The 24,236-nt window shown below is 44.0% G+C and overlaps 1 protein-coding gene across 2 annotated transcripts in view; it reads left to right on the forward strand.

The window, feature by feature from the left end:
* LOC124722124 (b(0,+)-type amino acid transporter 1) overlaps positions 1 to 24,236 on the forward strand; it is a 579,051-nt gene that overhangs the window by 274,496 nt on the left and 280,319 nt on the right. For both annotated transcript variants that reach the window (XM_047247330.1, XM_047247329.1), the window contains exons 2-3: positions 18,974 to 19,183; positions 21,498 to 21,599. In XM_047247330.1, coding sequence (XP_047103286.1) covers positions 18,974 to 19,183; positions 21,498 to 21,599 — 312 coding nt within the window. The remainder of the gene's footprint in view (positions 1 to 18,973; positions 19,184 to 21,497; positions 21,600 to 24,236) is intronic.

Consider the following 24,236-nt stretch of genomic DNA (forward strand, 5'->3'; position numbering starts at 1 on the left):
AAAGCATATTTACTGTTGTGTCACATATAGAGAAAAAGCCTGGGTAAAAGTAAAGACAGATTGTAATAATTCTTCAGTCTCAGCATCCAGCAATTTAAAGTTACGCGTTTTGTGATTTCTGCATCCACATAGATACTCGGGCAACGGCCTTGCCGCAGTGGATACACCGGTTCCCGTGAGATCACAGGAGTTAAACGCTGTCGGGCGTGGTCGGCACTTGGATAGGTGACCATCCAGGCCGCCATGCGCTGTTTCCATTTTTCGGGGTGCACTCAGCCTCGTGATGCCAATTGAGGAGCTCCTCGACCGAATAGTAGCGGCTTCGGTCGAGAATACCATCCTAACGACTGGGAGAGCGGTGTGCTGACCCCACGCCCCTCTTATCCCGCATCCTCCACTGGGGACGACACGGCGGTCGGATGGTCCCGGTAGGCCACTAGTGACCTGAAGACGGAGTGCTTTTTTTTTTTTACATAGATATTCCGCAAGCCACAGTACGGTGCGTGACGGAGGATATCCTGTACCACAACTTGGCATTTCCTTTGCTGTTCCACTCGCAGACAGAGCGAGGGAAAAACGATTGTCTGTATGCCTCCGTATGAGTCCTAATTTCTAGTATCTTCGTGGTCCCTACGCGAAACGTATGTTGGCAGCAGTAGGATCGTTCTGCAGTCACCTTCAATGCCGGTTCTCTAAATTTTCTCAGTACTGTTCTTCGAAAAGTATGTCACCTTCCCTCGAGGGATCCCCGTTTGAGCTCCCGAAGCACCTCCATAACATTTGCCTGTTGCTCGAACCTATCGACAAGAAATCTAGCAGACTGCCTCTGCATTGCATCGATGTCTTCCTTTAATCCGACCTGGTGCGGATCCAAAGCACACGAGCAGTACTCAAGAATAGGTCATACTAGTGGCCTATATGCGGCCTTCTATACAGAAGCCCACACTTTCCTAAAATTCTCCCAATAAACTGAAGTCGACCTTTCTACTTCCCTACCACAGTTCTTGTGGTGTCGATAGTTACGATGCCGCGACGTAGGTGCACGCTGTCGTAAGTTGGCACTACGAGAGAAGACTAACTACGCCGACCACAGCGCCCTCTGGCCGACGCTGTGGAGCTCAGGGAGTGCCGTCTTGATTTCGGCCCGTTTCATCAAGAGACGACGGCCTGGAAATATCGCTTCTACTACCGAGTTGGCTAGCTTGCTATTGAGATTTTGTGTTAGTTACGTTCAGTTAAAGTTTGGACAGCAACGAGTATTTGTTAGCTTTGAGATTATACAGAATAGTCATCCTAACTTCGCAGGATTAGACACTGACTACGGATTCACACCTACGTGCTCATTCTAGCCAAAGTTATGTATTCGTTTGATATTTACTTGTGTTTTCGACTCTATTAAAAGTGTTAAAGTTACATGCAGTACCGAAGTGCTTCACCTCTCCTGCTTCTGCTCGCTTCCTTCACTCTCGGCCTATTTTACAGAAGGATCAAACCCACACACCGCCTATCCAGGCGGGATACAAAAGTTCTCACATGCTTGTTCCATTTCATATCGCTTTGCAGTGTTACCCCAGATGTTTAAACGAAGAGACTGCGTTAGGCAGGACACTAGTAATACTGTATCCGAACATTACAGGTTTGTTCTTCCGGCTCATCCACATTAACTTACATTTTTCCACATTTAGAGCCAACTGCCATTCATCACATTAACTATAAATTTTGTGTAAGTCATCTTGTGTCAGCATACAGTGACTCACCTTCGACACCTTCAAGTACAGCACAGCATCATCGAGAAAAAAACGCAGATTGCTATCCAACCTGTCCGCCAGATCATTTGTATCAACAGAAAATAACAGAAGTCCTATCACACTTCCCTGGGTCCCTCCTGACGATAATCGTGTCTCTAACGAACACTCGCCGTCGAGGACAACATACTGGGTTATACTGCTTACGAAGTCTTCGAGCCACTCACATATCTGGGAATCTATTCCGTACGCTCCTACCATTATTAACACTCTGCAGTGGGGTACCGTGTCAAATGCTATTCGAAAATCTAGGAATACATGATCTGCCTGTTGCCCTTCATCCATAGTTCGCACTGTATCATGTGAGAAAAGGGCAATCAGAGTTTCACGCGCCGGTCGCTGTGGCCGAGCGGTTGTAGGCGCTTCAGTCCGGAACCGCGCTGCTGCTACGGTCGCAGGTTCGAATCCTGCCTCGGGAATGGATGTGGGTGATGTCCTTAGGTTTAAGTAGTTCTAAGTCTAGGGGACTGATGCCCTCAGATGTTAAGTCCCATAGTGCTTAGAGCCATTTTAACCATATTTTTTAGAGTTTCACGCGAGCCATGCTTTCTAAAAACGTGCTGATTCGTGGACATAAGCTTTTCGGTCTCTACGAAATTTATTACGAGTATATTCGAACTCAGAATGTGTTCTACAATTCTGCACCAAACCGATGTTAAGGATATTGGTCTGTAATTTTACGGCTCTGTTCTTTTACCCTTCTCAAATACAGGAGACACCTGCATTTTTTCCAGTCACTTCAGACTTTGTGATGAGCGAGAGATTCGCCATAAACGTGAGCTAAGCATGAGGCCATGGCCGCAGAGTACCCTCTGTAAATCCGAATTGGAATGTCATCCGGACCTGACGACTTGCTTGAACTCTTTAAGTTTTTCAAAAAATGTTCAAATGTGTGTGAAATCTTATGGGACTTAACTGCTAAGGTCATCTGTCCCTAAGCTTACACACTACGTAACCTAAATTATCCTAAGGACAAACACACACACACACATGCCCGAGGGCGGACTCGAACCTCCGCCGGGACCAGCCGCACAGTCCATGACTGCAGCGCCTGAAACCGCTCGGCTAATCCCGCGCGGCCTTCAGTTATTCCCTACGCTAGGGATGCTGATAACTATGTCATCCATGCGCGACTCCGTGTGATGGTCAAAAGACAGTATACTGTGTGCGATTTGTGCAGTCTATCCGCATCGAAAGAGATGGCTAGGGTAATAGTTTCATCAAACGTAGCTTCAGCAGAGGTCAGCTACTGTATAGCTTGACGCCCTAAGTAAATTGTAATTTGGGACAACAGTTCCTGATTTGAAATGATAATTAAATCAAGTCCCTAAGCTGTCGACAGGCGTTGATATACATCAAAGGGGCCAGTTGAAAATCTGTGCCCCGACCGGGAATCGAACCCGGAATCTCCTGCTTACATAGCACACGCTCTATCCATCTCAGCCACCGAGGGCACAGAGGATAGTGCAACTGCATGGATTTATCCCTTGCACACTCCCCGTGAGACCCACATTCCCATCTTAATGTGCACACACTACATTCGTAGTGCCCCTGCCCATTACACTCATTACTCGTGGCAGACAATCTTACCGAGTCCCTTAAGAGTTCGGTCAATACCTGTGCATCCAGCACAGAAGTAGAAGGTCAATGGCCGGTTAGCCTTAACTATATGAAGATGGTATCTGTTCTTTCGGACATGTCCGAAAGAACAGATACTATCTTCATATAATCCCTGATTTGTTTGGGGAATAACATATGCTTAGTACCTGTGTCATTTTTTTTTCACTTCGATGTAATTATGTATCAGTTTGTGATTAAGTTAATACTTAGGCATTTTAAATGACATAATTTATTGTTAGCACTATTTCATTAATTAAACGTGAATGCTACTTAACAGATTTATTTTCTAGGTCCTTACTTCAAGTAAGTATAACAGATAACGCTTCTTGATTTGGTACGGACGTTGTACTGTTAATCAGTTTCCGAGGTTTTTAGACAGGTATTCTTTACAGAGGAAGAAACACGATCAAGTTAATGATTGAAAGATTTTCTTTGGGCCGTTTATGTTGTTGGTACTGAAGTAGATTTATTTTAATTATTCCTTAACCGAAGAGATGCACACGCCCTCTTAGGAATAAATAAAGCTTGTTGATTAGTTAGTAAGGAGTTCAAATATTCAGGTGGACGCAAAGTCGAAACTTCCATTGATCCAGTCTGTCGTGCTGCCAGCTTATCGTTGGCTGTAGTAACACACAGCAAGCTGACGACTGGACTCCATACAAATCACTTTGACGAAATCTTGGCGACTTTTCGTATGCCGAAAAAACTTTGTGTTAGCACTCAAGCGATTGGCCATGAATTCAGATAACTTTCATGTATAGTACTGCAAAGTTTAAGATAGATTTCTCTTCAGGTACTATTATTTTATCGCTTGCTACACACTAAGTGTTTCGAACATACGAGTCAGTTTTCAGTTATTCAAGTAGATTGTTCAATCACTACCAAGCTGATTCGCGCATTATATTCAGGGCAGTATTATTATTTGAATGTTTTAGACAGACATTCCGTTCTTTCATATGTTCATGTGAAATAGTAGCACTCTTCAAAATGTGTGCGAAATCTTATGGGACTTAACTGCTAAGGTCATCAGTCCCTAAGCTTACACACTACTTAACCTAAATTATCCTAAGGAGCCGGCCGGAGTGGTCAAACGGTTCTAGGCACTACAGTCTGGAACCGCGCGACCGCTACGGCCGCAGGTTCGAATCCTGCCTCGGGCATGGATGTGTGTGACGTCCTTAGGTTAGTTAGGTTTAAGTCGTTCTAAGTTCGAGGGGACTGATGACCACAGCAGTTGAGTCCCATAGTGCTCAGAGCCATTTGAACCATTTTTTATCCTCAGGACAAACACACACACCCATGCCCGTGGGAGGACTCGAACCTCCACCGGGATCAGCCGCACAGTCCATGACTGCAGCGCCTAAGACCGCTCGGCTAATCCCGCGCGGCAGTAGCACTCTTGACTGGGACTAGTAGAAATGCTGCCATGTTGCGGAAACAGAGGAAGTACGACAAACACACAGAGGAATCGTTTCGATCATTTATACCTGCACGAATATGATGGACCTGTTGGCATAATGTGCGAACGCGCCGATGACAGAAGATTGGCTCAAAAACAGAAAGACGTTACGTGAACTGAAAATACCATAACGTAATTGCGGGTGATGGTGAAGTGGATGACATTAAATGAATTGACCATAGCTAATCTCCACGAATAAAAGCAATTGTAACGTCATCAAGTACTGACTAGTGACGAGTGTAATTGGCCGGCCGCGGTGGTCGAGCGGTTCTAGGCGCTTCAGTCCGGAATCACGCGGCTGCTACGGTCGCAGGTTCGAATCCTGCCTCGGGTACGGATGTGAGTGATGTCATTCGGTTAGTTAGGTTTAAGTAGTTCTAAGTCTAGGGGACTGATGACCTCAGATGTTAAGTCCCATAGAGCTTAGAGCCATTTAACTTTAACGCGTGTAATTCGTGTCACTTGGAAATAATTAAAATAAAAAAGTAGCAGCATTCCACCATTGGATGAGATGGGCATTAGAGGAGATCTCAGTGCTCACAATGTTATGACCTAGTGGATATGATTTGCCATTTTCGGCCTTCGACCATTTCCTATCGGTAGTAGAACCAGTGTTCCAATTCCACCGCTGAACGAACTAGAAATGTACACACGTATTACATTTATCAATGGGCGAGTTTCGGTAAGACCCTCAGATAAGCCTGACATATCGTCATCCAGTTGTGGAGAGCCGTCTGATAGTAAGACTGAAGCAGGTGAAACGAAGGTCCGGCTGGTTGCGCTCGTGCTGCTGGGACTCGCGCAACTGGCGTGGCGAAGCGGGCAGCGAAGGGCGCCTGCAGTGCAAGCCGCCTCAGGTTAGGAAAGTCTTTCCAACAACGTGACCGCGGCGCCTCCTCGCCTTGGGCTTTGTTCCAGACCGCTTTTATTTTGGGCCGCGCCAGCTTCACAGATCGCGCTACAGCCCTCCACGTTTGCCGCGCGAAGTGTGAAGTCGTCGCCAACACCGATTCATAAACGGATAATAGCTTTGCGACAAATGTGGTTGTCTTACGATATACTATACAATTTACCCTGCGGGATTTGTCTTTCAGAATTGGATCGTTATTTTTTCAGTAGTGCACGCATCCATCAAGTGTCCGTACCGACTGTTTACTATTTTTATAAGAAAAATGGTTTGTTACAAGATCTCTTACAGATAACTGGAACAGGTTAAAAATTTGGATATATGTATATTATGCGGCATATGAAGGTAAGATCTTGTGATCTTATACCAAAATTCGCAATTTTTTAATTTAAGGGGGTGACCAGGAAAGTCGATTCGGATGGAAAAGCCGCGTGGGGTAGCCCCGTAGTCTTAGGCGCCTTATCACGGTTCGAGCGGCTGCCCCCGTCGGAGGCTCGAGTCCTCCGTCGGGCATGGGTGTGTGTGTGTTGCCTTTAACGTAAATTATTTTAAGTTACATTGAGCAGTGTGTAAGTCTATGGATCGGTGGCCTCAGCAGTTTGGTCCCATAGAACCTTACCACAAATTTCCAAAAAAATTTTCGTATGGAAAAAAAGAAAAGTAAATAGTCTCCATTGTCCGCACATTCACAGTGGTGTACGGTTAGTTTTTCTATAAATGCGTCTTAGAAGTTTGTCGCGTATGTCCAACCGACAGACGACAGTTTCTTTCACTTCGTCATCGTGTTCTGCTAGAGCCCCATCCGGCCATACAAATTCACGTTTGTCACTATTACTCTAAATCTGCTGAGGTAGTCGTCTGGATGGCCAATCGAAAAGGACCCAGCCGATTTCCTATCGCCGGCCGGAGTGGCTGTGGGGTTCTAGGCGCTACAGTCTGGAGCCGAGCGACCGCTACGGTCGCAGGTTCGAATCCTGCCTCGGTAATGGATGTGTGTGATGTCCTTAGGTTAGTTAGGTTTAATTAGTTCTAAGTTCTAGGCGACTGATGACCTCAGAAGTTAAGTCGCATAGCGCTCAGATCCATTTGATTTCCTATCCCAGCCTTGTCCTAGCTGAGCTTCCATTCCATCCCTAACAACTTCCTCGTCAACAGGCAGCTTTTTGTCATCTTAACGGAAACACAATAGCCGTCATCGTGAAATGTCTGTTTTTTTCTGTCGTAGCATCAACCGTTCCCATGAATTTTTCAACCACTTTTCTTAGTTGCCCTCTTAACTCCTCATGGTGAAGCCGCTGTGCACTGTATGGCGTAGTATACTTCGTAACAACATTAGCGGCTTTCTGTCTTACGTCATTCGTGTGCTGAGCGAGAGAAAATTGAGTCTACACGCCCTAATCTCTCTTAGCTTATTCTCATTAACTCTACACAAGACACACGAAGGTGGTGGCTGAATGCTCGTGCAGTTTTCCTGGAATACCTGCTCTCTAGATTTATCCAACAAGGTTTCGTGAGAGCTATGTCATCTTTTTTCCAGAGATTCTCATTTTAAGTTTCCCGACCATTTCTCTTACTCTCATTTGGGCTGCACCAATCTGTTACGATCCCAACAGCGCGTCTCTGATTTCGTCCGATGTTAGCTGTCATGCCTACTTGACAATGATTCCAAAGGCTGGAACAACATTCCGGCGCTGTCGTTCTAGCCTATTTTATGCGATTTCCTTTGCAGATAAGTTACGCGTACCCAGAAAGCATACAACAAATCTGAGTCTTTCATTTGCGTCCCCTAATGCTTATTTTCACCCATAAATCATGGACCTTGCTGTAGTGGGGTGGCTGGCGTGTCTCAGCAGTACAGATAACCGTACCGTAGATGTAACCACATCGGAGGGGTATCTGTGGAGAGGTCAGACTGACACGTGGTTCCTGAAGATGGGCAGCAGACTTATCAAAAGTTGCAGCGCAACAGTCTGGATGATTGACTGATCGAGCCTTGTGACTTTGGCCTCGTTGTGCTGGTAGTGCGAATGGCTGGAAACAAGAGAAAAATGCAGCCATTATTTTACCAATGGCTTGTAGCCCTTCTGTATGATGAAATAATGATTGCATCCACTCTGGTATTCCGGAGGTGAAGTAGTCCCCCATTTGGATCTCCAGACGGGGACTACTCAGGACGATGTAGCGGCAATACATGAGTAGGTCCAGTAATGAATAAGAAAGTAGGAATGAGAGTAAGCTTCTACGAACAGCACAGTGAACGCATTAATGTAGCCAACATAGATAAGCCAACAGCCACAACAGTAGTACAAGTTTATACACTGACTGGCTCGGTAAATTATGAAGGAATATAAAGACAGTATGATGGAACCAAAGAAATTACTCAGATAGCTAAGGAGAGGAACATTTAATTGTTAGGGGGGACTGGAATGCGAAAGTAGGGAAAGTAAGAGAGTCCAGTACCCGTTCACCACTACGACGTAGCTTCACTGCTGAAGCAGCATGTCCTGTTCGAAACGCGCTCTTACGGCATGACGACCCGTTTCACGGAGACCGGTCGCATTCTGCCCCGTTGAAACTTACCCACATGCTGATATTTAGCCTTTTGATGTTGACGATGCGTAGCGGTACTCGGTGTCGCGATTTCATTTCGTTTGACAACTGTTCGTTGGCTGAAGTGACCTTTTCGATCCCACAAGAGGGGCCATTGGTGAATCTTACAGGATTGCCATCTCTCTGCAGCCTTAGCCACTTATCGCTGGTAAACTATTCTGCGAATAGTTCGTGTTTGGATTCATTAGGATCACTGTTTATGGATGTTGGAATTTGTGTAAAAGTTAGTGTACTTATTTTCTATGTACACTTTCTTTTTTTCGTTCCTTAGGGTGGATAATGACGATTATGAAAAAAACTTTAATGAAGGAGGATTGTTCGATACAGTTTTGTTCCAGTTTGGCCGTTACATTGTCACCGTGGCGGAGTCGCATTGAGAAACTTATTCCTGACGCAAGCAGTGTTGTCCCAGATCGATCTTTCGAGCGATCGTTGTAACTGTTGCGCAGCAATGATGAAGCCGGTATTAAACTTATTACATTTCGCGAGCTTGTCCTTCTTCCTCATTCCACAGACAGGACGGTAGGCGGATGTGGTTGTATAAGGAAAGTGTTTTTGTAGTAACAGCATGAATAATGGAGAGTTGTTGCAAAATCATTTGGCAACAGAGGAATGAATGCGACGGGCCGCAGGCCAAGAAGTGCAGCATGAGGCAGGGGAGTTATGCGGTGGCGAGTCTAGCGCCTTTCTCACATGTTTTTACCGAAGTATGGTGCGATGCGAGACTCGCTGGCTCGCTACCAATGCCGCGGCTAGAGGGATTGCCAGCAGAAACATAGTGGAGAAACCTCTGTTTCTGATCTGTTGTTTCCGAATGTCCCCACAGGCAGCAACCGTAATTTCCCTCGTGTCAGTCTACGTAATTCAAATGTGTAAATGGTAAAATATTTCACTGGGTTACTCACGAGGTCCAAACAGTTGACAGAAATACATCACGTTCAATCATTCGCTTTCGTAAAAACTCGTGAAAAAAAAGGCTTTTATCCATTATGGATGTTGAACACTGCGACTGTGATGAATAAAGGTTTTCAGAAATAACTGTGAGCAGTCTCTTATTAAGGTTGCAGTTATTTTTGAAAACCTTTCAAAGTCTTGCTGTTTCGGTAACAGCGTGTTTGAAGCGTTACTGCCAGTTTGGTATTGTTTCTGCAGGTGATAACCACACTCCCCTATGCTCTTACCTCTAAGACTTTCATTCGGGAGTAGATGAATTCTAACGGTGATTTTGATTTAGCTTTGCGTGGTTTTCCGAAATATTGACATTTTTCTGTGGTACTTCCGTAAGACTCAGTTTGTGGTAATTGAGTGTGTGAAATCTTATAGGACCTAACTGCTGAGGTCATCAGTCCCTAAGCTTACACACTACTTAACCTAAATCATCCTAAGGATAAACACACACAGCCGGGCGGTGTGGCTGTGCTGTTCTAGGCGCTTCAGTCTGGAGCCGCGTGACCGCTACGGTCGCAGGTTCGAATCCTGCCTCGGGCATGGATGTGAGTGATGTCCTTAGGTTAGTTAGGTTTAAGTAGTTCTAAGTTCTAGGGGACTGATGACCACAGATGTTAAGTCCCATAGTGCTCAGAGCCATTTGAACCATTTTTAAACACACACACCCATGCCCGAGGGAGGACTCGAACCTCCGCCGGAACCAGCCGCATAGTCCGTGACTGCAGCGCCCTAGACCGGTCGGCTAATCCCACGCGGCTTGTGGTAATTCTTTTGCCAACTGAGATACGCTTCCATCTCTCTAACGTTTAGCGTCTCTTCGGTAACCTGATTATTATATACGAAGCACTAGCTCATTTTGCAAAAAGTTAGTGTAGGAGACCCGCGGCCTTGTTGGTTGAACTTAAATGGTTCATATGGCTCTGAGCACTATGTGACTTAACTTGTGAGGTCATCAGTCCCCTAGAACTTAGAACTACTTAAACCCAACTAACCTAAGGACATCACACACATCCATGCCCGAGGCAAGATTCGAACCTGCGACCGTAGCGGTCGCGTGGTTCCAGACTGAAGCGCCTAGAACCGCTCGGCTTGGTTGAACTACCATGCTGTTTGCCTGAAATGAAATATAACTACAACAGGTGAAAGAAGAGGTTCATAACTTTCTGAACACCATGACGGCGAGATGGTATGACATGGGCATACAAAAACTGCCACAGCGTCTACAAAAATGCATCGACAGAAATGGTGATTATGTCGAAAAATAGCTAAATGTTCAAGCTGTAAACTGATGTAAGCCATTGTAGAAATAAACAGGACTATGTACTTATAAAAAAAATAGGAGTCCTTACTTTTGGGATTACGCTCGTACATTCTTTTATGACAGCAGTGGTGTCGAAGAACCTATTTAGCAGTTCGTGTTTCATATCTACCTCTTCATTGTATATTTCTACCTTAATGCAACCCCAGAAACAAAAAAATGGCTTTAGATCTAGGGTATTATGATACGTGGAGTTACGATCAACTCATTCAGCAGGTGCCATTCACCGGCGCGAGTACTCAGAAGAAGAACGGTGAATTTGGAAAGAAATCCAATTGCTCGTAGCAAATGACGCGACGCCTGACGTCCAGTTCACGTGTTCGTCAACATACGTTACCAGAGGCCTATGACGCGAGCGCACTGACTGCAGTTCGAAGAATACCGAGAACCATTTACAGTGACGAAACGCTGCGGGCTAAAAATAGAGCGTTCACGTGAGCCGTGATCGGTGACTGAGGCGAGCGCCCAAACCGCCGTTCCAGGTTCCCCGCTTCCGTTCAGACGTCACTCCGGCCGTCGCTCGTCACGAGGGCTTGCGGAACAAGCTATATGGTTACAAAACGTCCGCGCACGGAATATTCAACTAGAAATACACGGAAATTCTCTTTGTACTGAGTAACAGGAGTTTTGTAGTTTCTTGTGTTGCATTAGTCCCATTCGTACTATTTGCTCGCCGTTGTATTGATAAATATGTCTGAAAATTATCTGTACATTGTTAGCCAAATCAAATTTTTAGTTTATTCTCAGCGTTCAAAAAGTTACCACGTGTTGGGCAGTATCGGCGATTATTTATTTTTTATAAAAATGAAACGGAGTATTTGTATTAAAGGTTACTATAAGATCAGAATAAAGACATTAAAATTTAAGACTCTTTAAATATTGCGTTTTTGAGCCTGTCATGATCCTGTACAAAATTACAACACATTAACTTTCTATGCTCAGTTAAATTTTAAAATTTCTGTGGAAAACTGCATTTTAAAAGATTCTAGCTCCATCTTTTCTGCCAAAAAGTGCACCGGTCTAATGTGATCCTATTGCCAAGATGACTGCAGATCTCATACCTTGAATATTTAAACATAATCGTTCCAGATTCCTATCGAACCACCTCTCGCTATTCTTTTTGTATGCATGAAGTGTCGAGTGAGTGAATTCCACCAATCTGTTGCGCCAGAGCAGTGTAAAAATGCGGCTTTTGTGATATTATGCGATGTTCTAAAGACTTTACAACAGAAAGGAAGAAATCATGCACACAGTGGCAAACATTGCTGTATAATGGGATGATACCTTTTCTACTCCTGAGATGTGCTGGGGGGAAAAAGAAACTGATCAAACGTGATTGTTTACGCTTTTAGTTGTCGGCTCACCTATGCAATCTAATGTTCAGCGGGTAGCCCTCTTTGAGCGCATGAAAAATAAGGTGATTTTTGTGATTTTTAAAGTAAAATAAAAAGTAATGAATCTGATGATTCAGCTTCATTCCTAATACTTCCGTTTTTAATAAATCATTTCTGCGTCCATATCGGACGCACCAGCTGGAAAGACCCCGTGTAGCGGGAACACTGGTCATCGGCGAGAATTCCGAAATCCCTCGTTTTGGGCATGTAAAAAAATAATTTTTGTAAGTCATTTTCAATATATTTTCTATCAGTATACGTAGGATAATTGTAAAACATTAAGTTCCAAAAAAAGATGATGTGAAACAAACGTCATTTTCTTCGCCCAAAATGAGATAAAAACGTGGACCGAACATAAATTTTACAGATATCGCAAAACGGCTATTTACGCTGATAGAGAATTCGATTTAGAATGCCGGCAACGAATTCCAATCAAAATCGTAGCCGCGCGAGATTAGCCGAGCGGTCTCAGGCGCTGCAGTCATGGGCTGTGTGGCTGGTCCCGGCGGAGGTTCGAGTCCTCCCTCGGGAATGGGTGTGTGTGTTTGTCTTTAGGATAATTTAGGTTAAGTCGTGTGTAAGCTTTGGGACTGATGACCTTAGCAGTTAAGTCCCATAAGAATTCACACACATTTGAACATTTTTTTCAAAATCGTATCTTCCTTCTCAAGTTATGTTTCCCCTCAATTTGAAAAATACACTTTCGAGAAAAACGCGTTTAACGGTTTTGTAGTTAAATTGAATATACCTCTAGTCAGCGATTACTTGACTACAGAGCAATCTTTCCAGATCCCAAAGGTGGTCGTCCTCCATGTACTAGGTGACCATGGTGGCCCTGAGGGCGTCTTCGGCAGCTTCTGTCAACCGCTGCCTGCCCGCTCGTTATGCTTTTCGTCCGCTTTTGTGCAGAAGTTGTAACAGGCTGGCCCGATCTGCCTGCTAGGCCGTCGATGAAATTACTTGTTGACTATTTTTCCCTCTGTAAATGGTTTTCACAGATTGCCTTGTAAGTCGATAACGGAGTTTCTGGCGAACTTGAGATGAACACTACAAAAAAGTAGATAGCCGAGAGAACATACACCGATCGCCAAAACATTATGACCACCTACCTGGCCGAGCGGTTCTAGGCGCTTCAGTCTGGAACCGCGCGACCGCTACGCTCACAGGTTCGAATCCTGCTTCGGGCATGGATGTGTGTGATGTCCTTAGGTTAGTTAGGTTGAATTAGTTCTAGTTCTAAGTTCTAGTGGACTGATATCCTCAAATGTTAAGTTCCATAGTGCTCAGAGCCTTTTTAACCATTTTGAACCACCTACCTAATAGCCGGTGTGTCCACCTTTGGCGCGGATAACAGCGGTGACGTCTCGTAGCATGGAAACAATTCGGTCTTGGTAGGTCGCTAGAGGGAGTTGGCACCAATCTGCACGCACAAGGTACCCAATCCGCGTAAATTCCGGGGAGGAAGACGATGAGCTCTAACGTCACGTTCAATCACATCCCAGATGTGTTCGATCGTGTTCACATCTTCTGAGTTGGGGGACCAGCACATCAATTGGAACTCGCCGCTGTTTTTCTCGAACCACTCCATCATGCTCCTGGATTTGAGACATGACGCATTATCTTGTTGAGAAACATAATCGTCATGAAGGGGTATACGTGGTCTGCAACCAGTGTACAATACTCCTTGGCCGTCATGGTGCCTTGCACGGTCTCCACTGGACCCCTGGATACCCATGTGAATGTTCCCCACAGCATAATGGAGACGCCGCCAACTTGTCTCCATCCCACAGTACAGGTATCAAGGAGCTGTTTTCCTGGAAGATGACGGATTCGCACCCTCCCATTGGCATGATGAAAAAGCTGTCGGGATTCATCAGACCTTGCAGCGCTCTACCACTGTGGCAGAGTCCAGTGTCGATGGTCATGTGCTCATTTCAGTCATAGTTGTCGATGTCGTGGTGTTAACATTGGCACATGCAAGATCGTTGGCTGCGGAGGCCAATCGTTAGGAGTGTTCGGTGAACTGTGTGTTCAGATCCACTTGTACTCCGACCAGCATTAAAGCCTGATGTTAGTTCCGCCACAGGTCGCCGCCTGCCCTGTTTTACCAGTCCGCCGAGACTACGACATACGCCATCGTAATGATGGATGGCCGCCCAACCCGACGACGTCTGGACGTGGTTTATCCTTGGGTTCGTCACTTGCTGAAGACACTCACCATATGACTCCTCGAACACCCAAGTAGTGCGCTGTCCGTACCGAGCCTCCGGGCTATCACAATCTGTCCTCGATCAAACTCAGATATGTCGTGCGCCTTCCCCATTCTCCACACAGGCAGCACGCTCTCTGATCCTACATGCACCGTGTGTTTGTCTGACTAGCAGTCATTCCTTGCCAGGTGACGCTGCTATCGCCTGGACATGTTTATATAGATAGTAGGTCGGCGGTCATAATATTCTGGCTGATCAGTGTATTAAGCAACAATAAAAAGCCGGCCGGGGTGGCCGAGTGGTTCTAGGCGCTACAGTCTGGAACAGCGCGACCGCTACGGTCGCAGGTTCGAATCCTGCCTCGGGCATGGATGTGTGTGATGTCCTTAGGTTTAAGTAGGTCTAAGTTCTAGGGATCTGATGACCTTAGAAGTTAAGTCCCATAGGGCTCAGAGTCATTTTGAACAATAAAAAATTCGATTTTGTAAAAGTAAAAAAAAGGTTTTCACTGAATCTCTATAGATGGGTACGGAGGTGGTGATGTAATGAATTTTCCTGGAAAGTACCTATATCGCGTAACTTGTTTTTAGTGCAGAAGAGTTTTACCACAAGACTTTTTTCATTTCGTTTACAGAAGTGCTTTAAAAGTTTTTATTAACTTAGTAACACATTTTCATAGTATTTGATTTACATTATAGTGCGTAATAAAAATGCTGTCGAAAGTTCAGTATTTTCTAGCGTTCGTTTCCATTTCCTAACTAATAAGGAATGTTAAAATTACCGTTTGCAACTCATGGTTAGAATGTTGCAGGTTTTCGTATAGTACATTATATGTGCTTGTCAATGACTGTATCATTATGATGCGATCCCTCGAAAGCTTCGCTGCCAAAGTAGCAGGGGAGCCAAGGCAACCTTCCAAACCTCTGAAATGTCAAATTAAATAATTAAGTAGACACGAGGTTCAGGACGTTACGTTTCCATTAAAAGTTAAACGAAAGTCTCATTTTGTATTTAAAGGTAATTTCAAATGAATCGTCTCCATCTAACAATTGTAAACGTCCATCAGCGTACTCGAAAGCAGTTTCCGACTTCTTTAAAAGCCACGACACGTTCTTGTTCAAGTAATTTGTAGGCGAATATCTTTATTCAGTAGATACTGTTATTAGAAACTTCTCTTCACCTCACTTATGACGCAATGCAGGGATTCTGTGTAGGGAACACATAAATCATCCTTCGGAAGAATGACCAAATATACTGTTTCTATGAAAACCATACTTCTATCCCACCTTACAAGCAGGTCAGCCAGGAAGCAAAAACTCAAAACCCCTCCTACCCTCTCAGGGCTTCATTTCCCTATATTTCTAACGAAATTCGCTACGACATTATCAAATTTCGGTTTATTCAGTAGCTATTAAGGAATTCCTTCATTAACTACGGAGTTCATTGACACCCTTTCCGGTGAAAGATGTAATCTTTGTTAAAATAAAGTAAATAGAAGCAAAAGTGTGTAGCGTTATTGGCTGAAAGATTCAAAGATGTACACTAGTGTGTAACGTAAGGACTAAAGTAACTTTCGCGTGATAGGTCACTGCCAAGTAACATAGTTTGATGAAACTTGGATCATATGTAGAACTGCTACAGTGTAGTACAGGATATAACTGAAACAGATATGCAATGATACGAATAGAAATGACACTTTCATTTAAAGACAGTAATCACATTGCAGTTACCGCGATTTATGATGATCACCTGGACATTACAAACGGCGGAACATGGTTTTTAACAGGGTGAGTGATCACGGACGCCAGAACGCGCTCTGCAACCTGCTCTCATGCTAGCCACAAGGTTGGGTTGGTAGGGAGTTCGTCATCTACATCTACGCCTATAATCTGCAAACCGCTGTGAAGTGCATGGCAGAGCCGGCCGGAGTGGCCGTACGTTTCTAGGCGCTACAGTCTGGAGCCGAGCGACCGCTCCGGTCGCAGGTTCGAATCCTGATTCGGGCATGGATGTGTGTGGTGTCCTTAGGTTAGTTAGGTTTAATTAGTTCTAAGTTCTAGGCGACTGATGACCTCAGAAGTTAAGTCGCATAGTGTTCAGAGCCATTTGAACTTTTTTTTTTTTTTTTTTTTTTTTTTTTTTTTTTTTTTTTTTTTTTTTTGCATGGCTGAGGGTATCTTTCCTTGTTCCATTTACGGATGGAGCGCGGGAAGAATGACTGTTTATAGGCCTCTGCGCACGGTGAATTAATCTAAACTTGTTCTCACGATCCCTATGGAAGTGATATGTGGGAGGGGGGGGGGGGGTGATGTAGTATATTCCTAGAGTCATCTACATCTATATCCATACTCCACAAGTCACCTGACGGTGTGTGGCGGAGGGTACTTTGGGTACCTCTATCGGTTCTCCCTTCTATTCCAGTCTCGTATTGTTCGTGGAAAGAAAGATTGTCAGTATGCCTCTGTGTGGGCTCTAATCTCTCTGATTTTATCCTCATGGTCTCTTCGCGAGATGTACGTAGGAGGGAGCAATATACTGCTTGAATCCTCGGTGATGGTATGCTCTCGATATACCACAGCATCATCCGCAAAAAGCTTCAGTGAAATTCCGATGTCATTCACAAGGTCATTTATGCATATTGTGAACAGCAACGGTCCTACGACACTCCCCTGCGGCACACCTGACATCACTCTTACTTCGGAAGACTTCTCTCCATTGAGAATGACATGCTGCGTTCTATTATCTAGGAACTCTTCAATCCAATCACACAATTGGTCTGATAGTCCATATGCTCTTACTTTGTTCGTTAAACGACTGTGGAGAACTGTATCGAACGCCTTGCGGAAGTCAAGAAAGACGGCATCTACCTGTGAACCCGTGTCTATGGCCCTCTGAGTCTCGTGGACGAATAGCGCGAGCTGGGTTTCACACGACCGTCTTTTTCGAAACCCATGCTGATTTCTAGTCTCCATAAAAGTCATTATACTTGAACATAATACGTGTTCCAAAATTCCACAACTGATGGACGTTTGAGATATAGGTCTATAGTTCTCACATCTGTTCGACGTCACTTCTTGAAAACGGGGATAACCTGTGCCCTTTTCCAATCCTTTGGAACGCTACGCTCTTCAAGAGACCTATGGTACACCGCTGCAAGAAGGGGGACAAGTTCCTTCGCGTACTCTGTGTAAAATCGAACCCTGGAGCACCCCCCACTTGACAGTAACCCACTCAGATCCCACATCACAGCCGTTATCAAAATTGTGAATAATGCTGACCACCATTCATTTCTCGGCATTTTTGGGCCCTGGTCAGCAATTTACTGAAGGCGGATCGAAGTTGGACTGCTGGAATTGCTGCAGTCTCATCCCAAATGTTTCAGCTCTTGAAGGCTATGAGGGTTGTTGCGATACACCTTAGACTTGAGTGCTCCCCACTCAAAGTATTTCCACGACAGCTTACTATCTATCTGAACACCTAGAAATTTGAACTGTTCAGTTTCACTAATCATATTTTAGAGTTACCCATTATACTATAGGGCATATCATTTATATAAACAAGGAACAGGAACGGCCCCAACACTGATCCCTGGAGCATCCCCCACTTTACAGTACCCCACTCAGATCCCACATCACAGCCGTTATCAAAATTGTGAACTCACACCACTTATTGCCCGAACCGCCCGTTTATGAGCCAAAAATATCCTTCTAGAATGGGAAGAGTTACCCCAAAACATAATACCATACGACATAAGTGAATGAAAATAAGCAACGTAGACTAATTTACGTGTCGAAGTATCACTCACTTTTGATACCGTTCGAATAGTTAATTGTTAGTAAAACAGATACCAGACTGAGATTCATTGGAAGAATCTTAAGGAAATGCAATCCGAAAACAAAGGAAGTAAGTTACAGTACGCTTGTTCGCCCACTGCTTGAATACTGCTCAGCAGTGTGGGATCCGTACCAGATAGGGTTGCTAGAAGCGATAGAGAGGATCCAATGGAGAGCAGCGCGCTTCGTTACAGGATCATTTAGTAATCGCGAAAGCGTTACGGAGATGATAGATAAACTCCAGTGGAAGACTCTGCAGGAGAGACGCTCAGTAGCTCGGTACGGGCTTTTGTTAAAGTTTCGAGAACATACCTTCACCGAAGAGTCAAGCAGTATATTGCTCCCTCCTACGTATATCTCGCGAAGAGACCATGAGGGTAAAATCAGAGAGATTAGAGCCCACACAGAAGCATACCGACAATCCTTCTTTCCACGAACAATGCGAGACTGGAATAGAAGTGAGAACCGATATAGGTACTCAAGGTACCCTCCGCCACACACCGTCAGGTGGCTTGCGGCGTATGGATGTAGATGTAGATGTAGAAGTAATCGCATACTGATAGATCTGGTGACCTGTGTGGCCAGCTGGGGCAGCAACCAGACTGACCTCTGCTAACAACCCTGTCAAGAGTGAAGATTGTGTAAATGTGCTCCAAGGAACCGGTTTGGATCACGTGGCTGGCACATACGTGGTGTGCACGTCACGGGGTGCGGTTATATGCATAGATGCAGGTCCAATCGTATCCACTCGTCCGGGCCACTTTTATTTGCCACATCCAGTACAAGTTATTTTACTTAAATATAAAAATGCTTTTGACCAATAGTAGTTACTTGCGAAAACATTAGCATGTTGGTGTTTCTGTTCACAGAGAATAATGTATCCGGCAAAGATGGACTCCAGTTGCGGAGCTCAAGCAACGGATCTGCAAGCAACGGTGAAGCGGGCGCGCTGTCCGAACTTTCCGGCACAGGGGGAGACCAGCTGGAGAGGCCGTCGCCAACTGCGAATGACACTGTTCACCTCGAGAGACGGGTGGGACTCTTCAGTGGGGTGGCTTTAATCGTTGGGACTATGATCGGTGAGTCGCCTTCTTTTTCCACTTCTCGCCCTTCTATACTAAATAACAGCACAGCGCCTTTTTGCTCAAAGAACAAAGACAATATTAAAAAACAAACACAGTACCTGAGAAGAGAAATTTTGAATAAATTTCTGAGGAGCGTTTTTGTCTCGTAAAACTACTTCTTAGAGAAATTATTTACGGAGAAATTCTCTCTAGAGAGTTAGTACGAAATCGAGAATTATTCAGGTCGACAGCCTACAAACGAAAATCAGGAACAAATAAAACCATTATACGATATGACAGAAACTGAAAATTATTAAGATAATTTTGAGACAATTGAAATAAGTAATCAGCAGTAAATGCTATATTCCACAGGACTTAACGATGGTATAGTTGAATTGGCACTTCGTTGAGTCGCCTCTCAGAAATGACAAGGTAATCTTACTTGCCACCAGGTATTGGTAGTTTTAGCACCTGGTGGCTTAAGTAAATTGCTCTTGTCTGCCTATGAAAACAGTGGTACCTTTTACATTTCTGATTTTACATCTGCCGCTTGCTGCATAGTCCCCTTCCAGGATGTCTGTTCTTAACTGTAGTAATTAAAAGCAAAAAATAAGACAAGTTACGCTACAGACCGCTACGGTTGAATTACAAAGACATCTTAGGTTATATTTATTTTATTCGGTGTTTAAAATGTGAAATTTATGAAATAAACAAAATTCTAATGAACATTGCTTCTAATAATTCTTAGTCGTTTCTAATTTATAACATACTTAAAACGATGTTAAACTTGAAAAGTTTTAGGTTTCGTTCAGCAGCTATGAAATACAAACCATAATGGTCGGCAATTTTTAAAATAATCTTTCTTTTTTTAGAACGCAAACAATAAGCTGAAAAGAAAAGAGCAAGCAATTATCGCATCACGCATGAAAGAAATTTTAAGATTTTAATTTGACAAATACCTAATACTGGCCTCTACGTACGCTCCCAAACCTACTGGTTCAGATTTTGTAAATTATGCTTCTGTTTCGTTCGTTGAAGTCGGCTGCGCTTGATTTTGAGTCACACTTTAATTACATGCGCTCATATGATTCCTTGTAGATCTCCACGTAAACTTTTCATTATTTTAAACGTGTGAAAGTTCTGTAAAAGAAATGTCGTATCTTAACATCGCAAATCACGGGAACGTTTTTGGTAAGATATTAAGATTCGTTAGGGATCACGGCAGCGCACAGTGAGCAGTTGACGTGTTCCCCAGCGTTGCCTATCCAACAGGGGCCTGACGCGTGAGGCGGAATGATCGGTTCGGTTCTAGAAGTGGCTATGATGACGTAACACCAAAATAAACAACTGTGACATTAATACTGATGAATTATTAACGTCGCCACGGACTTTACCAGTTAGTACGTTCATATGGATGTTTAATAAAACGTTTAGGGTATCTTGAATACGGTCTGCGTTTAGGTCCGAACAGAAGAGATTTCTTTTAATTAATTTGAATTATTAACCATTTGGAAAGAACGACGAATTTTCCACTTCTCGCGAAAGAAATTGACGGTAGATCCCTTTTCACATCGCCACACACTACATTTTATTTTTTTGTAGGGCTTTATTCATGTTGATTAACTTGATGGTGGGTAACGCGGCTGACTGAATTTGCTAAAGTGAAAAATTATCTTCAAACAGCCGGGACTACATCCTTTGTTGCGAGATTTGAGACTAAAGGTGACTCTCGAAATTAGTACTATCTTTAAAAAATCGTATATTGGAGGCTGCCTGGGGATGATTTGATCATGTTTCTAATACTTTTTCCTCTTATTGTTTTAGTTCATGCAAACTGAATGCGTTTTTCCATTTAGTCGGAGATCCGAAAAACTATGTGTAAACGGGACGCGGGAGAAACTGAAACTTTAGTGTAACAAAAGGGCACTGTGCTACGCTTGTTGAAAAATCGATATAATGGTTGTCGATATGCTAGCAAACGAGAATAACATATTAGATAATACGTTTCGGTAAAAAACGAGAAATTCACTCGAAGTTAATAACATCACTAACACGTAACAAATAATTGTTATTTGACTGTGCTGAACTGAATCACTGTGATGCTACATCTATCAGCCTGACGTGTGCTCTTGCATTCATGAAAACAGTTGTACAGAACAAGCAAAGTTTTTATAACGCCTAACATTCACTTAGACATATATATTCATACAGGTTTAGATCTTTTGCAGTCATCCCATTTATCAATATACTGTTAATATAAAAAATTATGAAATATTCAGTTTAAAAATTATACAAATAAAAAATAATGAAGTGCTGTATATTTTTTCAGGCTCTGGAATTTTTGTGTCTCCGTCAGGCCTTGTGACTCGTACAGGTTCTGTAGGGATGAGTTTTGTGATATGGGTCTTCTGCGGATTGCTGTCACTTCTAGGTGAGTAACATCTTCATTTGTTGCCTTCTCAAATTCCAGTCAAATTTAACGGTAATTAATAATTGTGGTAAATTATGAGACTCTGTGATGTAGTTTAATCTGAGCATCTCTGTGCGTTATTTTACGTCACAAACTTTTTTTCTGATTTCTTCAATAACAATCAATTACTCAAAGTTATTTCCACTAGTTATTGGTAATGCTTGTATCAGATTTAAAGAAAATATTGGTTTGTGAAGTGTAAATAACATTTATTAATTGTTAACTCGCAGCAACATAGTACACAATTCAAAAAAAGTTTTGCATCACCTCGGTTCCGAGAGTTCCGGAACCTGCACAGAAAACTGGAATAGAGATCAACATAAACATCATTTCCACCCTTTTTATTGCTCATGAAAACCACACATTGCACCACCTTTAGAGGTGGTGGTCCAGATTGCTGTACACATCGGTACCTCTAACACCCAGTAGCCCGTCCTCTTGCATTGATGCATGACTGTATTCGTCGTGGCATACTATCCACAAGTTCATCAAGGCACTGTTGGTCCAGATTGTCCCACTTCTCAAAGGTGATTCGGCGTAGATCCCTCAGAGTGGCTGGTGGGTCACGTCATCCATAAGCAGCCCTTTTTATCTATCCCAGTCATGTTCGATAAGGTTCATGTCTGGAGAACATGCTGGCCACTCTAGTCGAGTAATGTCGTTATACCGAAGGAAGTCATTCACAAGGTGAGCACGATGGGGGCGCGAATTGTCCTCCATGAAGACGAGAGCCTCGCCAACATGCTGCCGATATGGTTGCACTATCGGTCGGAGGATGGCATTCACGTATCGTACAGCCGTTACGACGCCTTCCATGCTCACCAGCGGCGTACGTCAGCCCCACAAAATGCCACCCCAAAAACAGCAGGGAACCTCCACCTTGCTGCACTCGCTGGACAGTATGTCTAAGGCGTTCAGCCTCACTGAGTTGCCTCCAAACACGTCTCCAACGATTGTCTGGTTCAAGGCATATACGACTCTCATCGGTGAAGAGAACATAATGTAAATCCTGAGCAGGCCATTCGGCATGTTGTAGGGCCCACCTGTACCGCGCTGCATGGTTTCGTGGTTGCAAAGATGGAACTCGCCATGGACGTCGGGAGTGAAGTTGCGTATCATACAGCCTATTGCGCACAGTTTGAGTCGTAACACGACGTCCTGTGGCTGCACTAAAAGCATTATTCAAGATGGTAGCGTTGCTGTCAGGGTTCCTCCGAGCCATAATCCGTAGGTAGCGGTCATCCACTGCAGTAGTAGCCCTTGGACGGTCTGAGCGAGGCATGTCATCGACAGTTCCTGTCTCTCTGTATCTCCTCCATGTCTGAACAACGTCGCTTTGGTTCACTCCGAGACGCCTGGACACTTCGCTTGTTGAGAGCCCTTCCTGGCACTAAGTAACAATTCGGACGCGTCGAACTGCGGTATTGACCGTCTACGCCGGTTGAACTATAGACAACACGAGCTGTGTACCTCCTTCCTGGTGGAATGACTGGAACTAATCGGCTGTCGGACACCCTCCGTCTAATAGGCGCTGCTCATGCATGGTTGTTTACATCTTTGGGCGGGTTTAGTGACATATCTGAACAATCAAAGGGCTGTGTATGTGATACAATATCCACAGTCGACGTCTATCTTCTGGAGTTCTGGGAACCGGGGTGATGCAAAACATTTTTTGATGAGTGTATTTTTAAACTACGTTGTTTGATGTATGAAGTAAACAACTGTTAACCAAAATAAAACTATCTTTGTTTGGGTGCCTGCACATCATCGTGGGATAGTAGGAAGAGCATGCTTCACTAAAATGCCTTTTACGTCTACATCTATATGATTACTCTGCAATTCACAATTAAGTGTCTGGTAGAGAGTTAATCGAACCAGCTTCAGCTGCTTCTCCACCGTTCCACTCTCGAACAGCGCGCGGGAAAGTTAACACTTAAATCTTCCCGTGGGAGCTCTGATTTCTCTTATTTTATTATTATGGTCGTTTCTCCATAGGTAGGTCGGCGCCAACAAACTTTTTTTCACATTCAGAGGAGAAAGTTGATGATTGAAATTTCATGAGATGGCCTTGCCGCATCGAAAAACGCCTTTGTTTCAATGACTGTCACCCTAACTCGTCTACCATATCCGTGGCACTCCCTCTCTTATTCCTCGATAGTAAAAAATGCGCCACCATTCTTCGGACTTTTACGGTGTCCGCTGTCAGTCATATCTGATGCGGATCACACACCACACAGCAGTACTCCAGAAGAGGGCAGACAAGCGTAATGTAAACAGTCTCTTTAGTAGACTAAGTGTTCTGACAATAATTCACAATCTTTGGTTTGATTCCCCCACAACAATATCAAAAAATGGCTCTGAGCAGTATGTGACTTAACATCTGATGTCATCAGTCCCCTAGAACATAGAACTACTTAAACTTAACTAACCTAAGGACATCACACACATCCATGCCCGAGGCAGGATTCGAACCTGCGACCGTAGCAGTCGTGCGGTTCCGGACTGAAGCGCCTAGAACCGCTCAGCTACCGCGGCCGGCACAACAATATCGGTGTGATCGTTATGATATAAGTATTCTGTAATTAAAACCCCTAAGTA

Source organism: Schistocerca piceifrons, chromosome X (genome assembly GCF_021461385.2).
Source record: "Schistocerca piceifrons isolate TAMUIC-IGC-003096 chromosome X, iqSchPice1.1, whole genome shotgun sequence".
Taxonomy (NCBI): domain Eukaryota; kingdom Metazoa; phylum Arthropoda; class Insecta; order Orthoptera; family Acrididae; genus Schistocerca; species Schistocerca piceifrons.